The sequence below is a fragment of the Lissotriton helveticus genome, chromosome 2_1 (genome assembly GCF_964261635.1).
Source record: "Lissotriton helveticus chromosome 2_1, aLisHel1.1, whole genome shotgun sequence".
Taxonomy (NCBI): Eukaryota; Metazoa; Chordata; class Amphibia; order Caudata; family Salamandridae; genus Lissotriton; species Lissotriton helveticus.
In genome coordinates, this window is record NC_136059.1 from 254,793,642 (window position 1) to 254,811,774 (window position 18,133).

Genomic DNA, 18,133 nt, shown 5'->3' on the forward strand with positions numbered 1-18,133 from the left:
TGTTAAAGATATGTGTCTAAGGAGAGCAAGGCCATAGATGATAGGCTCGCGTCTCAGTTATATAACATTTGTGATTTTGAAAAACCATTTAATCACTCAAAAATGTTATTTTATGTTCACATATTCTCCAAAAGCTAGCTGTTTTAGGAGACATGCAGAACGTTAAATGACAAAATGTCTCTTACAGGTAAAACTTTGATATTAATGATTTGATTACAACTGAAGGTTACACTCCTGCTAAGCCCCAGTTACGTACGAGTTTTTTTTCACTGTCTTTCACACTGTAGAACACAAATAAGATTCGCTGTAAGTCACAGAATATACACTTGCGAAAGGGATGCTGAGAAGCACACAGAGCATATGCAGTTCAACTCCGAAATGTAAAAAATAATTTGTTGTTAAGCTGCAGACATGAACCCATTTACATCTTGATGACTCTTCAAGGAAGATAATGTAACTAAAGATAGACAGCCCTAAACTGTGTAGACATCCCTACAATCTGAAATGGCCAAGAAGTTGCACTGCAGGGGTCGTTTATCTTAATGTGCAAAATAGTGCGCTCTACAAATGGCACCTAAGATAAGATAAGATAGTTGGCTCCGAATGTCCAAAGATGTCGTGTGCTTCCGTGTTCTGACATAGTGACATTACTCATATGGGCCTGCAGCTGAATTATGCCCATAGCAAGGAAATGCATAAGCATGTTTGCGCTATCTTACAATGCAAAACATCAATGGGCATACACAGATTTAAGAGGACTTTGTAGAAGTTACCAATTCAAATTCCATATCTTACATTTGTGGGGATGCAGAGTATTAAGGTCTTATTTCACGATGATTTAAACGAAACATTTTGTAGATTCTGGCACTTTTGCCACTAACATGATTCGGTCTAGCAGGACTGTGTTGCTTAGAGTGCGGAAGGATGAAAAGAGGTCTGTCGCTTTTGTCAAGAAGGTCTGTATTAAGTGCTGTTTTTCTACTGTGCACACAAATGGAAGCAACAGTAAAGGGGGATGAGAAAGGTTTAACTGTCTAGCATTTCCTGGAGCAGTTGCAAGTTTTCTCACTCCATTGATGGAGATGTGTCCGAGGTTTGTGTTGGTCAGAAAAGATTTCTATGTCCATGGAATTTTTCTACTGCAACGGTTTTACCCCAGGGTCCATTAACATTGGAGATAGTATGTCTGTTTGAAAGATGCGTTTTTTTTGGTGTATTTTGGAAATGTCTTTGTGAATGGATTTCTGAAAAAGGCAACATTTCAGTCGTTTATGTGACCAGTGGGTGAGGTGTGTTTTTGGCATGGCATTGTTACTGTCATGCTTAAGTATCCTTTTCCAGATTTCGCCGATAATGGATATATTTCTACGCATAAACGTGGATAAGGCATATGCATGATAAAGGCATATGCGTGTTTAAGGCAAGCAATGTTCCTCTTGCGTTGTAACGGCATGTGTGGTTTAGCCTGCACAGTTAATGCCATTTTCCATATATTTATGTTGTTAGTGTTGTATGTCCCAATAGTATGATGGATGTTTCTGAGATTTTCTTTTTGCTTTCATTGTCAATACACTTTATGTGTGGTTATTAATTGGCACAGTTCTTTATATTCAATAGGTGTGGAAATGTGTAGTGGCTTTTGTGTTGGGACGATAGGCAGTCTTTGAAATTCCCTCTTCATCGAGGCACTGTGTGTCAATAACTGGACACCTGAGCAGTTAGTTAGAAGACAAATTAGAGAATACACAAAAATGTGTGTTAGGGTTTTGTGAAAATGTACTTTGTACACTACTTGTAACTGAAAATTAGTTTTGAGATTTCAGAATTTACGTTCATTATTAATTAACTAAATATATGAAGTGCATTATACCTAAGGTTGTCATTATAACGTGTTTTCAAACTAATCCTAATGAATAAAGGTTATCATCCTGCATGGGTACTACCAATATGAAACAAATGAAGCACAGGAACTAAAATTTGTCATTCAAATAAACATTTTTTACTTTGCCCAATTATTGCACAATGCTTATGGGGACACTACATGGTAATTCACAGCAATTTACTAGAAACTGGAACATTTCAGGTTTTCAACAGGGAACCTTTTGTGTGTGGTTACATGTAGTAGTTAGCTGTATGCTGAGATGCCAAGGTTCTATCTTACATAATGGAGAGAGCTATGAATATCACACGTCTGCATAAATTCTCTGAAAACGAAGGTTTTTAAAATCACAAGAATCTAGCTGATAAAAAAATCTAAATTTGCAACCAAAATGATGAGCTTCTATTGTTCAAAATATAAAATACTGTTAAATTAATTGGTAAAAACAAATTAATTATGTTGCTCAAGATTTGTATCCTCTCTTTACAAGTTGTACATATCTTCCAAAAAAAAGCAGGCGACTCTTTATGCCTTTCACTAACAAGCAGAAACTGCCCCAAACAACTGTGAGACTTACTATAACAGAGACCGGCTATCATTACATTTCTGTGCAGGAACCATTCAGTAGCAAGTTGGGATGATTTGGGCCTAGATGGTAATGTTGGAGGGCTTTGACGATATAGTGCAAGTTGATATTGTGGAGACAATATTTTTGCTGGTCTGAGAGAGATAAACACATGATAAGTGGTAGTCATACATGACAGAGCATATATAAATCCTGGATAAGCAGTTTGTCCAAAAACAAACACATTGAACTGCCGTAGCGATTGGCTATCTTAGTCAGTGACATATTAGTCTTACACTGAACCAGGTATGTCTAATGGTAGCACTTCAGTGTGTCTAATGCTAGAATAAGTGCTCATTGAAAGTACTAGATGAAGAGCAAACATTTTTTAAAATGCCCTTGGATCTTCAGTTCAGCTACAACTTGTAAAATAGTACAATTTTAAAATTCATAATTCAAGTGGTTAAAACTGATCAACAAACTTCCTAGTCAGCACCACTAATGGACAAAAGATGCACATTTGTAAAAAAAATATTGGATTTACAATAGTTATCATACAATAGTTATCATGATGGAAGTCCCCCATTTATGCTAGCATAGATCCAGAGTCAACACTGAAAAATTGATCTTTAAGGGACTTTCACAGTGTTGTCCAACGATGGTCCTCAGGGTCCAGAGACACGAAAGCCACATTAGATACCTTTAGCTATACTGATTTCAAATGAGAATCATTGATATACTTAGTGGTTGTCTTAACCCGTTTGATGCGTCGGACGGCCCCTGGCCGTCCGACGTCACAGTGGGCGTGTGCGGGGGACGGCAGGGGGCCCTCCGAACCCTGTCTGCTCATTAATACACCTGCACCGCGGCGGAATTCACACCACGGTCACCGGGTTAAAAACCAGTTGCAACCGTGGTCCTTTCTGTCCAGGGGAAATATATATATATATATATATATATATATATATATATATATATATATATATGTGTGTATATATATATATATGTGTGTATATATATATATATATTTATATATATATATATATGTGTGTATATATATATATATATATTTATATATATATATATACACACACACACACACAGACACATATATATATGCAATTGTATTTAATTCATTTAATTTGACCCACTGCAGTAATCTATTGATAAGACTCATATGGAGATCAATTTATCAGACCTTTGATTTCATGGAGTTGTTGATTAATTTCAGCTTTTTTTTACTAAAACAAACATAGAGAACACAAATGTGCTTATGACTTATTAAACTGTCCTATAGTGATCCTGCAACCTGGAAAAACATTCTTCAAGGACTCTGATTCTGCAAGGTGATGCTGCAACCATTCCAAAACCGTCAAATAGGATATCATTTAATATGTAATTCTTAAAAGGAAAGATTCACTGGAACTCATGATGGTGTTCACAGTTTTGTCCAGTGCTGTAGGTGGTAAAATCAAGTGTTTTGTTTCATGGAGCCTCTGCAACATACAATCCAGATCCCCTGAAGAGAAATCAACTAGGCAAGTAGATAGAATTTAGCCACCACGGCATGTGCGTACTAGTCTTCAAGCCCGCAGTGGCCTGAAGTACTGTAAGGTTAGTTTATATTGTACATTTGAAAAGGTAGCCTCTTTTCTTTGGAGTGAAACGAGAGAGGGAAAGATTTGTACTTGTGGTAAAAGTGCAAAACATAAAAAGGTATACATTGAGTGAGATTTGGGGCTTAGTTGCTTGCCTCCGAAATTGAGGCTGCTTGATTTAGTCCTATACTCCAAGGGATAGGGGCAGGAAAGTACTGCTGTGAAGAAAGGTTTTCATTGTGGGCAAGGGAAAAGGTGAAAATGTCAGCATTTCTGTCCGAGCCCATGGGAGTCCTTCCCAGCAGCTTCATGTGTGAGTCTTCAAATCGGCTTTCCAGTTCTTCCAGGCGCAGCATGCTTTTCGCTCCCTCCATAAAGTGCTTGGGGCTGGGTCCAGGTAGACACATTGCCCCGCTCCCTGGGTGGGGCCGCTCATCTAACTCTGGTGGCATCACCATGAAGCCTTTCTCATCTGGCTGGTTGTTCTGTGCAAAGATCAAGCCAGCTGCCCTCCAAGCTGCAGGCTTGCGGCCCCTCCTTGGTCGGGAGATTCGACAGCTCTGCCGCTTAATGTGCCTGTGCAGGTGATCTGAGCGGGTGAAGCTTTTGTAGCAGAATTCGCACTGGTAAGGGCGGACTCCCGTGTGAATCCGCATATGGTTCTTGAGATCATAATTATGAACAAATTTGGCATTGCAGTGTATGCAGATATATGGCCGCTCTCCTGTGTGTTTCCTCATGTGAATCTTCAGCTTGTCCTGCCTGCCAAAATAAAATGCACAATTAGTGTTGTTTCTTTGGCTAAAGAATAACTCTGACAATACTATACGTTTTTCTTTGTCACAATACCTGTTTATCATAATCAATAGGATCATCAATAGGAAAAGGAATAAATGGGCGGAACATGAAAGAGGAAACAGGAAAATGTAAAATGTTGATCTGTGGGTCCACTAACCAACGGAAGTACATCAACTATAAGCATCACTACTGGTTTTTATACCAAAAAAGTCAGCTGCTGGCTACTAAACTGAATGTCAGTCCCCTAGTAATCTGCATCAGAGGCTATATGGAAGGCAGTTCAATGGTACTTCTAGTCACACAAAAATTCTCTCGGAGGTCCAAATGTACAATACCTCAGTCAGTTTATAGAATTACAGCAGCAGAGGCTAATTCAGTGCGGTGTTCTTTTGTGGCAGGAAAGTATCAGTCTACTGAATTCTGATCAGCAATAGAAGCCCTTGAGGACTTTAAGGAGAAGGTGCCAGCAGGGCAAGGAATGTAATGATATGGTGTATACAAGCATAATGTCTTAATGAGTTCTGCTTCAAGGCCACTGTACACATCTCAATGTCCCTTCACAGCATGATGATGATCAAGGTACGGTAGATATTCGTTCCTGTCAGACAATTTTGCAAACCATTTTTGACACACTGAATGGTGAGTTTAGACTGAATACCACAAAGCAAGAAAGGTCAACAAATGAAAGTCAGTACTACAATATCTCACGGCATTAGAATAGGTTCAGATGATGGCATTCTATCAACCTAATAATTGTGTGCTCACTCTGATGAACAGATGGATAAAGAGGCTTTTATTGAAGCACCAGCATCCCTACTAGGAACTTACACAGCCCATGCAAAGTGAGCCAAGGACAACTGTATGCTATGATGAATCAATATGTGAGTTTTCTACCTCCTGCTTGCTCTACAGACAAAAACATGCCCACAGGCACATTTAGCATGTTGAAATTTATTGTGCAGGATAAATAACAGAGGGATACTGTCAATTACACCTAGTGTCAGAAAACTTACAAATGTGTTCGTTTTGCTTCTTTTTGAAGCACTGTATCGCTGCAAATCATGTGTCAATTGATAAACTTGGCTTATAATCATGTAGTATAAAGAGAATAATTCTCTATAAGAAACCAAATAGATTTTTTAACGACTCCATATGCTGCAGATATGAGACTGTGGAATACTTACCAACAGTAAAATAATTAACAAATACATTTAAAATGCCCTCCAAATTAGGGGTGGGCAATACATTTCTTCTTTGATGGATGTTATGGCCCTGTATACTAGCATCAGACATTCCGATGGTATCAGACCTCTACGACATTATCTGGACACTAGCCATATACACCTTTACCAACACACACATATGGTCACTGACATGACTGAGCGATGTCTCAATAATAACTTCTTTCTCTTTGAAAATCAGATATATAGACAGATCAGGGGGACTGCCATGGTGACCTGCTACGCCCCCAGCTATACGAATTTGCATATGGGCTGGTGGGGGGAGCACGTACTCGAGGTCGACTATGTGAGAGAGTGGTCAGAGATTATTGTCCTATGGACTAGTACATTGAAGACCTGTTTATTTTATGCATGGGGTCTTCAGAATCCGCTAGATCTTTTGCAGAGAAACTTAACACCAATTATCTAAATCTTTCTTTTACGTATGACATAAGCAAGGAGGAGGTACACTTTCTAGATCTAGTGGTGTATGTGAAAGAAAATAGAATACACACTAAGACATTTATAAAACCCACATCAGGTAACTCTATACTCCAAGCCAGTAGCTTCCACCCGACTAAACAAAAGAATAGCAATCTGTATGCAGAATATCTATGCATGAAGCGCAACAGTAGCAGTGAGGACACACTGAAAGTGCATCAAAATTATCTACATAAAAGACTTCGGATGCGTGGATGCAATGAGGCAGTTTTAGAATCAGCCAAAGAGAAGGCACATGCAAAAAAGAGAGAAGAGCTACTATTTAGCACTCGTCAAAGGAAGCCACAAGAAGGAGACACCAGTCAAATTCGCTTAATCACGGGCTACTCAGCCTATCGTAAAAAGCTTAGGGGCACATGCATCAAAGTTGCATTTTGCGAATACCAACTAGCGATTTTTAAGAAAGTGATATTTGGTAAGCGCAAAATGCAATGCAACAAAACAGGCAGCAAATAGCGCTTCTTTAATTGGGATTCCTTCAGAATCGCAAATGCAATTAGGAATCGCTATTTGCTTTTGCAACTCCATTCTTTCCTACGGGCCTCAACGCCCATTGGTGGGAATGGTATTGCAGTGCCTAAATTGCAATTAGCTAATTGGTAATGGCAAATTAGGTAATGCAAAGACAAGGGTGCCCGGGGGCCTAAGGCCCCCCTGAGTCACCCCTAACAAAAAAAGGTGCACATGTAAGGCACACACCTGCCCTAGGGGCATGTGTGCGCCACATGGCACTTTGAAAAATGCAGTTTTGTGCATTCAAAATATGTAAATGGTTAACATCAACTTCAAATTGATGTTAATTAGCGTTTCCTAAATGCACAGTTCGCATTTATGAAAGGCTTCTTGGATGTGCATTAGGGAATCGCAAATTGCGATTCCCTATTTGCATTCTCAATTGAGGTAATCGCCAGAAATTGCGATTACCTAAATTGCGAATCCCAAAAACGTACATGCATTAGAAAAGGCCATTTTACGATCGCAAATGGCTGATTTTTGCGAATTGCACTGTTTACGATCGCAAAATACTTTGATACAGTGCCCCCTTAAAGCATTCTGCACAGACACTGGAAACGTATCAAAGTGAACCATTTATTGGACAGGACATACCCCGAACACCTTTGATATAATTTAGGCGGGCTAAATCTATGCGCAACGTATTAGGCGGAATTGCCACCCAAGTAAGAAGGGAGCTGATTGGTTGGGAGGCTGTTGAGGTTTCCAAAAATACAAAGCCTTTCGATTTGGATACAATACTAAGACCATCCATACAGCCCTACGTAAAACATCTATAACCATACGTGGGGTATGAAACTGTAGAAGTGAGTTTGTGGTCTATGTTTTACAGTGTACATGTCCCAAACTTTATGTATGGAGCACCGTCCATATGGTCCATGCGGGAATACTACAACATCTCCGGGCCATAGCTAAGGACGACAAGAGCTATCGTATGGCAAGGCATATTCATGAGCATCACAAGGGCAATGCCAATGAATTGGTCTACCTTGTTATAGACGCAATCCCTAAAAATCCCAGGGGAGGTAATAGGGAGTTAATATTTAGGAGACTTAAATCACGCTGCATACTAACGATGAACAGTAAAATTCTGCATGGTTTAAATTCAGACGAAGATCTATATGTACATTTATGAATACGCACAACGCTCGTTAGCAAACAAGAATATATGTGTAGTTTTAAATAATTTAGTGTCATGGCCGAACCAATTGAATTTTGTTTGAATCATAGGTACTTTTAATTATTTTGCATGTGAATCTATATCAGACACTTTGTCCATATAATGTAGTAACACTAAATGAATTGAGATTTTCAGTGTTTGCAATTACATATATGCGCAGTGTTTTGAATATCCGAATAAGATCTAACTTTCCTTCTAGGGAGTGTGACTTTTTGAGTACAGAATCAGTAAGATGTAGTATTCACCTTAGTGTGAGGACAGGGTGAGAGGGTTGCATTTATGTGTATATAACCCACTTGGGCTGAACTTCCTCCCCTTTCCTTCCCTTCCTCTCTATATGCACGAGCATACTCTGCCTGTAAAGTATTAATGTGTGTTTCTTGACTCAAACATGATGAATTATGATGTATTTTAACTATAAGGTATACTTAGTAAGTGTCACTTCTTAGAGTATTGCTGCTAATATATCTATTCCACAGTAAATAAAGCAAATGTGATTTATGTAATTTATTTCACCTTTATTTTTGTTCTGTTTATTCTGTTTTGTGTGAGTAACAATCCTATGCTGTAAAGTATTTTCTTAATTTCCATGTCTGTGACATGGTTGCCATGACAACATAAACAAAGCTCTAAATGGCGCTGAACTATGTGAGCAAGGTGGCTTAACCACCGAAATGCATGAGGAGCCTTCTGTAAAATAAAACTTTAGGAACTCCCACCCAACATGTCGGTGCCTGTTTCATGGATGTTGAGAAGCAGGATTGGAGTGGATATATATATGTATATATATATATATATCAAGGGCTCTGGCAAGCCCAAAACGCGTCATGGTGGCAAGAAGCACGAAATAAACATTTGCAGCACTTATAAAGTGGAGTCCGTTCCATTCTTTATTGAGTAATCAAAAGAAGGAGTATCGATATATATATATATATATTCCTTTGAATATGAAAGTCCTGCTAAAGCCCTTTTGGCACACTGAATGGCGAGTTTAACCTCAAAGACACAGAACAAGAAAGGGTAAAAAAATAGCAATGGTTAAGCTTCAAAGTTTGTACCTGATTCTCCAGCCTGAGGCCCCATGCTATCTCTTTATGCCTCACCCCATGTCCCAGGACATTATACAGACACTAAACTCTCTGTGAACATATTCAATGAAAGCAGAGGCAGCATAATACCAGCTGAGCATCGGTGCAATAATTAAACCACCGCTGGGCCCAACAACATTCTCTGTAATGTCCAATCTCATCTCCGCTCCCACAATCACACCAACAGCACCCATTCACTGGTCTACAGGACACCATCTTAGTCTATCTGAACGCTGCCTTATATAATGACCAAACTTTTCAAATTCGGCCTTATCACCCTCCCTAGGACATCTCCATTGACTAACTCTACCATGCTATTTAAAACTAACATTCTATGTGTATCTAAGGATGCCATTACAACCGGGAGACTCCCAAGTAAGAGCGCAAATGGAACAGTTTGAAGGTTTCTGCATATATGCCGCAGCGAGTGTAATCGCTTCACGTTGATTAGTGCCTGAAGCGGAGTGTCACATAAAAAGTCAATCACTACCTTGGGGACTGGTCAATAATATTGGACATGGTAACTGCTTCCATCAGAAATAGACTCCCATAGAACGCCCATTAATATCTTATAGAAAAGCGCCATCTCTATCAGACACACTGGTGAATAGCCATTTTGTACTAAGGAAACCGGAAACGTGGCTACAGAGTCGACAGAAAGGCTTTGGTGAATGCAACAGCTGCAAGACGTGTAAGATTGGAAAAAATCTGAAGACAATCCAAGATCCATGGGGAAAAACGTTTAACATCAATGAGGCAATTACATGCGAATCTACGTATGTAGTGTATTTAATTGAGTGCTTCTGCGGAAAAAGGTACATAGGGAGCACGATATGCCCATTGAAGAAGCGGATCCTGGAGCACACATCAGGGCAACACGAAACCATGATATGACATATGCAATCGCTAAACACATGCAAGTGCACGAAGGAAAGACATGGATGGACATGAAATATTCAGGCCTGGTGATAGTGCCACCACACGAGAGGGGAGGCAACGGGACCTTAAAATTGAGACGCCTGGAATCTAAACTCATCATAAGATTTAAGACCAAGATCCCGCAGGGACTAAATAGGGATGAAGATATGTACATTCATCTCTAATAATGAATCGGAATAAATAACTTGAGAGGTCCCAGACGGACATTGCAATTTGTATCATTGATTTAAATGTGTATTAATGATCCAATGAGAACACCAATGCCTTGCAATCCAAATTATTGTCAATGTAAAAGAGATGATGATCACACAAGTACCCGTGGAAATATTTCTGATGTGAAAGGCTGGTCATTGCAAAATGCCTGTGAGTTGAGTGGATAATGTACAAACAGACTGATGTGATATATAGGCACTAAGCCTAATACATTAGAATGGGACACTTAGCCAGTGATTGTTATGAAACATGTAAATATCACAGGGTTTTCAATTTTTGAATCCACAGTAGGAATAGAACTATAGGGAACAATCATTTGCTAATCAGGTAGCCTTCAAGGAATATTACCTGTAATACAAACATGCTAATGTTGTGCACGCAATGTCCGACAGGATGCTAGCAGCAAATGAATGTGGTAAAACACATGTATATATCTGTGACAGTCTAAATAACTAATTGGGCTATGCATTGTATCACTCTGAGCATTAAGAGCAGCAGGATTAATGAAGTAACAATTGTTTGTAACATGTGAACTACGAATCCCACAATGCCTCATTATGGGTGGAGTGGATATTCAGTATAAATAGTGAAAAGCAAAAAGGTACTGGGTTTACTACCGTGACCAAGACCGTGATGGTCGAAACGCGTAGGAGGAGGACAGTGATGGAATTAATAAAAGTTTGCAAACCCAAGGAGAGTGCAACGTATTTTTCATTTGCTGAGAACTAAATACTTATTTATGCATCTTTGGACATCTTCATGAAATACACAGACTTTCACTTGAAACCTTACGGAACCAGGAAGCCATGAATGGAAGGACAAGAAATCAAGGGGAAACAGCCGTTAAATGTGCAGTTTCCCTGCAAGCGGACTATACTTACCTTAACCATGCATATGTGTGGTTAAGGAAGTGTGTGGCCTAAATGCATGGGTGGACAGGCACAGGAACAAAAAGAATCGGGAATAAGAGCCCTGGGACGTGGTCTGATAAGTGGGGCTGTGGGCAGCCGCGGCCCGTGGAGGGAGTTACGGTGGGGCAGGAAGGCGGGGAGGGAGAGGGGCAGGGCGGGGGGGTGCTAAAAACCGGCACATGGATAATTGCAGGTAAATAAACAATGTAATTAACAAAACGAATTTCGTAGCACGCACTGCATCGCATTTTGTGATGCAAAGCGCTACGAAATTCGTTTTATTAATTAAATTGTTTACTGAGGTCGAGCTATTTTTAGGTCCTACTCACCCTTTCTGGCTAGTAGGAAAACATACTAACTTTTGTCCTCCGAAATGAAGCAAATGTGACAAGATAACAAGATTTAAAGGCCTTTTTATTGCTCACAAAGCAAATGAGCAATAAAGATGCCTTTAAATCTTGTTATATTGTCACATTTGCTCCGCTTTCAGAGACGGAGGTCAAGTAGGTTACTGTTAAGTCGAGGAGTTTTTTTTAAAGTACTAGACCTGCAGGACTAGTACAATTTTTCAGATTTTTCGATCCCTGATTAATTCATGAAGATACCCCTAAACTAGCTTTTGAAATACACAACCTCTCACCAGCCTGCCTTGGCGTACCACCCCCTCCCCATTGAGGATAGTTCGAGTCCAGTGAAACGTTGCTGGTCTTCAAAAATGTTCTAATGTATTTCTACGTGTACTCTATAGTATATGGAAGCCTGCATATGTTCGCTCTATGGCCTGAGCACCTACAAGTATCTCCCGGTTCTATGTAAACATTTCCACTGCCCTCTGGAGAGAGGTGAGCACTATATAAACTACCCTCAACCTTCACACAGTTTATCACATTAGATACTTAACCCACTGAGCTATGAAAGATATGCCTTATTCTCCTGAGAACTAAGAGGATATAGTAAATCAACCCATAACTACACCAGCTGCCTTTAACTACAGCTCTGTGGATCTGATACATTATTTCCGCTCACCTTTTCAGCCCACTTCATAGAGGCCACTGCCAGGCAGTAATTTTGGTTCTTGCCTTAGAAGTAGGCTTCTTTTACACAACATACCCCACCAGAAGTATTGAATATGGTGTGCGGCCCTAATGTATCCTGTCCCCGTTCCTAAGAAACAGATTCTTCCTTTAATTTAAAAAAATGAGTATCCCTAAAAGATGCATCATCGCATCTATCAGAACTGTAATTCGCAAATTAATGATGTAAGCAAAACATTGTTGGGTGGTTGAGAATACAGGTTGTGAATGCATTGCAGAGACAGGTGCTGTGAGAACCAGCAAAGGGGCGTATAGCCTAATGTAACAGGAAGTCATGTGGCAGGTGCAGCGTGTCCGTGCTACAAGAGTTTGCACAGTCGTGGCCAAGCCACAACAAATCGAGCAAGTGAGTCACGGACATTCTAAAAACACTGTCACGCAGCGATCAGGTGTCTAATAATCTCTTTATAGACTGATTGCTAACGTGAAAACCATCTCCCAAAGTGATTACACTCACTCTACCATGAACCCAGAGATAGTCCGTGTGAATTCAGGCCAAGTGTGAGTGAGCTTTCATTTTTTATTGTTATTTTATTATAAGTGTTTGGCAACATTTTATATAAACAACACACACAATTACCAACAACAACACAGGCTGCTGGAAATTGAGCTTAAATATTTAATGTAATACACCTATATATGAAAATATATTTTAGAATCAGCCTTAAATCCCAACGTGTCTTAGTATTTATTATGGGTACCCCTCGTTTTCACTTATGTCACTGCAAATTTGTAGTTTGCACATGAGTTAAATATTGATATTGCATTGCCTATTTGTCTTTCAGATTTGTCTGGCAAATTTGATGGGGCAAGATTTAATAATTCCCACAACACAACGACAACTTTGTAGGTGTTTTCTACATCGCCGAGTAACTACTCCTTGCTACTCTCCTTCCCCACTCCTATATACTTCCCAACCCAATATTTACCACTGTGCAAAATCCAATTGGTGAAAATTTGCAGGCAGGAGTCCTGATTCTATGCCACAGAATTCCCAATGTATCCTGCATACACACGAGTTACCAAACGCATGGAAATAGGAATACTTTCCATTAGGAGTTAATTATTCACATTATCCTGAAACTTTTCAAACCAGCCTTTAAATGCCTCGAACTGAGACCAGTCAAGTACGAAATCTACAGCCCTGGTAACTGGGGGCCCATTCTGGGTGAGAAGCTTTACTTTTCCTACTGCTGAGGCCTGAGATCGTTCCGGCGGGCTGGTACAGTACGTGATTCGAACAAGGTTTCATATTAAATTTCAGCGAAACAACCTTGCGTAATTCCAGATGTGAGAACAACATGACCCAGGTCAAGGTCAGCGCAAGTCAATATTGGCAGCGGATCCTGTGAATTTACAGACTGCAAGAGAAAAAATGATATCTGTAGTGAAGCTCCCTTCTCAAACGTCACAAAATAAAGGATTTAGCTTTCAAAAATGTTAAGCAATAATAGAATTTTTTTTCGCGTTTACATCCAAGTCCATGCACGTCATTTAATTTATAGGATTGTGCGGTAGAAGTCTAACAGTTACATGAGGTTTCATTATAATCGAGGGCTCGACAAGATAAACTGGCTGAGACTGGGCCCCGCCCCCACCAAAACACGGGCCCCTTTTCTACAGAAGAATTTTGCGGATCTGTGGATGACCTATCCCTGAAAAAGTAGCGATATACGCAAACATACTCTGGAAGATGTGCAAAAGCATAAAGCTAAGAGTGTAGGACACACGTGTGTATAAGGTTCACACTTATTACAATATTTTAAAAGGCTTACAAAATTGCAAAACAACTTTTTAACTTTCTTCGACTTCAGTAAAAATCCATCCAGTTATCTTTCCAATTAAAAAAAGAAATTGTAAATCACTTTTTTTTACTATTTCTAAATTCAGCGAAATACTAAAAGTATGTGAGCTGCTTGTTAGATAGCAATTAGAAAACAAATCTAGCAATGTCCTTGAATTCAAAGGGATTAAAAAAATAAATAAAAAAGGGGGTATGAGACACAAAAAAGTGTATTTTATGACAGTACATACATGGGTGTAGGCTTCACTCATTTGCCCTATTTCAGTCACGCAACATTTCTATTAAATGTATTTTTCAAACACGCTGACTAACGTGTTTTTCAAAGCCGACCTGTACAATACTCCAAGCTTTACTTAAAGTGCACAGGTCAAGGGTCAGAAATGTCAAATTGGATTTCTGATTTATTTTGGTCACATATCATTTTTGTTCTTCAACATCACTCCCTTAATGACCTCATTCAGGGCCGGACTGGCTACGGGCAGTTTGGAATGCTGCCGAGCTCCTGGAACATTTTACTGCAGTGGGGGCTGATTTCGTACATGGAGACCTGCGTGTACTTCGAAATAATGAAAACAAAACGAATTTCGTTTAGTACAGGCAGGTCCCCATCAACGAAATTAGCCCCCAGCTCAGCAGCATTTCAAACTGCCCGGTAGCCAGTCCGGCCCTGACCTCATTCAGCCTGTGAAAGCTGTGGATTGTGGGTGCACTTTTACACTTAGATCAATGGGTGTAACGTTATCATGAGAGGTGTGGTGAATGTACTGTATTGTATTGTAATTGCATTTATATAGCGCTTACTACCCCTGATGAGGCGTCAAAGCGCTTTTTCAGCGAGTAGCACGCTACTCCCTGACCCATAGAGGATTAGTGTTGAATTAGTATAGTGAAACATGCAAGTACATTTTAAGTGGTGGATAGGTTAGTCAGTTATTTGGATTTGGAATGATAGCAGAAGAATAGAGGAGGACAAAGGTTTGTATTTCATTAGTGCTTGTTGACGCACACTATTCAGGAAGCCTATAAAGGATTAGTGGTGAATGAATATGGTGAAATATGAAGTAATTTCAGTGGTGGATATGAGTCAGTTACTTGGAGTGGGAAGAATAGCGGAGGGATAAAAGGGGAAGAAAGATTTGCATTCATATAGCACTTGTTCCCCTGATGGGTGTTGAAGCGCTTTTCTGGCGAGTAGCACGCCACTCCGGAACCCATAAAGGATTAGTGTTGAAAATTAGTATAGTATAAATATGAATTAATTTGAGTAGTGAATATGTTATTCAGTTATTTGGGTAGTATATTAGTATAGTTGAATATGGAATTTGAGTAGGGAACATCTTAGTTTGTTAATTTTGATTGAAAAGGATAGTGAATGGATAAAAGAGTGAAGGATTTGTTTTAGGTCTTAGCAGTAGGAGGAGGCTTTTGGATGAGTAAAAAGGAGTTTTGGAGGGGAGGAGTCAGAGGGGAGAGTTTTGAAAGGTTTGTTTTAGGGGATCGGTATAGTAAAAAGAGGTGTCAGATGATGCAAGGAGGGATAGAGTAGGAGAGAGTTTAGAAAGGGTTATTTTGGCGATCATAGTAGTGGTATGGGGTTTGGGATAAATGAGAGAGTGGATGTAAAGGATGTATTGATAGATGTATAGGATGAGAGATAGGGTAGTGCATTGGAAGGAGTAGTAGAAAGAAGTTTGAGATGAGTCAGAAGGTTGGGCTAGAAGATATATTGAGCGTAGTAAAGGCTGAGAAATAGGGTAGTGTATTGGAAATGCTAAATTAGAAGAAAGTGATAAATATGTAGATCCATAAGTACATTGAAAGTATATAGATACATAAAGGAGGTAAGTATATGTATATTAAAGATATTGATAGAGGCACAAGATGAGAAATAGGGTAGTGCATTGGATATGCTTTTTCAGGAGAAAAGTAACAGACACACAGATCCAAGTACATAGAAGGTACATAGATGCACAATGGAAGTATGTACATGTAGACCAGAGATGATTTTTATTTATTTATTATTATTATTTTTTCTCTTAACATAATATTATTTTACATGTTTATACAAAGTAATACACAACGATAGGTACATATCTATAGTGAAAACAATTGCTTATATATTGTGGTGCATGCTGATACATTACTCTGTGCATAGTGTTGTGTGTGGTGTACATTTGGTGAGAGTGTGTTGCTCTGTTTGTGGATGTGGATGGGTTGAGCTGGGTATTGCTAAATGAGAACAAGGGCATAGTTTCTGGCCCTAGTCCCGACCATTCTCGAACAGGATCAAACAGGCAACTGCCCTTGTCCTCTCCGCCCTTAGCCCCAACGCCAGGGCTGAGACGCCCTAAGCCTGGCCTCTTATAACCCTAGTAATCAGGTGACCCCTTCAGCCAATGGGAACCCTAGCCCTAACACTATCCAATCACAATACTAGCACTAAAATCTAGAACCAATAGGAGACCAGGACCTTACAGCCAATTTTAGCCCTAGTCCAAGCACCCAATCAGTTCAAAAACCCTGATCTCTACGTCCAATAAAGGCCATAGCCCTACCAGTAGTCCCAACCCAAGTCCGAGCAACCAATGGCACAGGTAGCCCTAGTCCCTACTTCCAATAGAAAGCCTAACTCTACTCTTAGTCCCAAAACTAGTCGAGCAACCAATCACACCAGAAGCCCTAGTCGCTACTTCCAATTAAAGGTCTAACCCTAGCCCTAGTCCCACCCTACTCCCAACAACCAATAACATAGGAAGACCTAGTCCCTACTTCCAATTCAAATCCTAACCCTAGCCCTAGTCCCAACCCTACAATGATTGAATCACAGACCCAGAAACCAATAAGAACCCTCAAATACCCAACCAATGAGGACATCAACCCTAATCCAATAAAAATACCAGATACAACCACCAATCAGGGTACACATGTACCAACCACTACCAGTCCACGTCCCTCCCTCCCACCTTTTGGATACCTTCACAAGTTTTCCCCAGACTGGGTATTGTACAGGAGGATGGTGGGTGGGATGAGGCTTTATCCTTCTATCATAGAAATAGAAGACAGCTTCTAGGCTGTAGGGATCTGCAATGCCTAGCGTGTAAATTTCTGTTGGAGGTGGAAACGCCTCATAAGTCAGGACTGGGACGAGGAGGATGAAGATGAGGAGGTAATGTAGTTGTTTGTGACTCAGCACTAGGTAGAAGGAAGAGTCTATTCGTCACTTCTGTTTAGTATTTATCTCACCACTCCCCTACCACTTCCTTAGCAAGACCCTGTACTGTAAAGTAAGCTTAAGTCTCTGTGGTGTCATGAACACATGACGGCTTACATTACTCATTCTTTATCAACGCATATCTCTAAATTCACCCTTTTTGTAAACCATTTGTAAATTATGCCTGTGTGAGTTACAAATTTTCCCAACTTACACAAGTATCAATATTTTTTAAATTAAGTCCACATTATTGATGCACTTTTCAAAACGTATTTATTATGGAATCCGAAAAAAACCATTTAATATGTTCAAACTAACAATCTTCAAAACATGTTTTGGAATTGTAATTACTAAGCCAACCTTTTTACAGATCCTAAATTTTTTTCTTTTTTTTTGTATAAAATATTTGTATTTTTACTTTCATTTCGCACAGTGCATTACATTTGTGGGTATTAATTAAGACCACACTTTGTTTCAGTGTGTAGAAAAGCATTTGACATAGTTGTTACTTTCGCGAGTTACTATTACCACTCAAGAGTATCCCGGGTGGGGGAGTGGTAGACAAGTACCAGGATTTCACCTCCCGATTCACACAGAATTGAAAATAAGAGCTTCATTT

At 39.7% G+C, this 18,133-nt stretch overlaps 1 protein-coding gene across 2 annotated transcripts in view; it reads right to left on the reverse strand.

The window, feature by feature from the left end:
- Positions 1-3,566: 3,566 nt before the first annotated feature.
- The window catches only part of ZBTB7C (zinc finger and BTB domain containing 7C), a 238,884-nt gene continuing 224,317 nt past the window's right edge, over positions 3,567-18,133 (reverse strand). For both annotated transcript variants that reach the window (XM_078677259.1, XM_078677258.1), the window contains exon 3: positions 3,567-4,804. In XM_078677259.1, the coding sequence (XP_078533385.1) occupies positions 4,186-4,804 (619 nt within the window). In that variant the 3' untranslated portion in view covers positions 3,567-4,185. The remainder of the gene's footprint in view (positions 4,805-18,133) is intronic.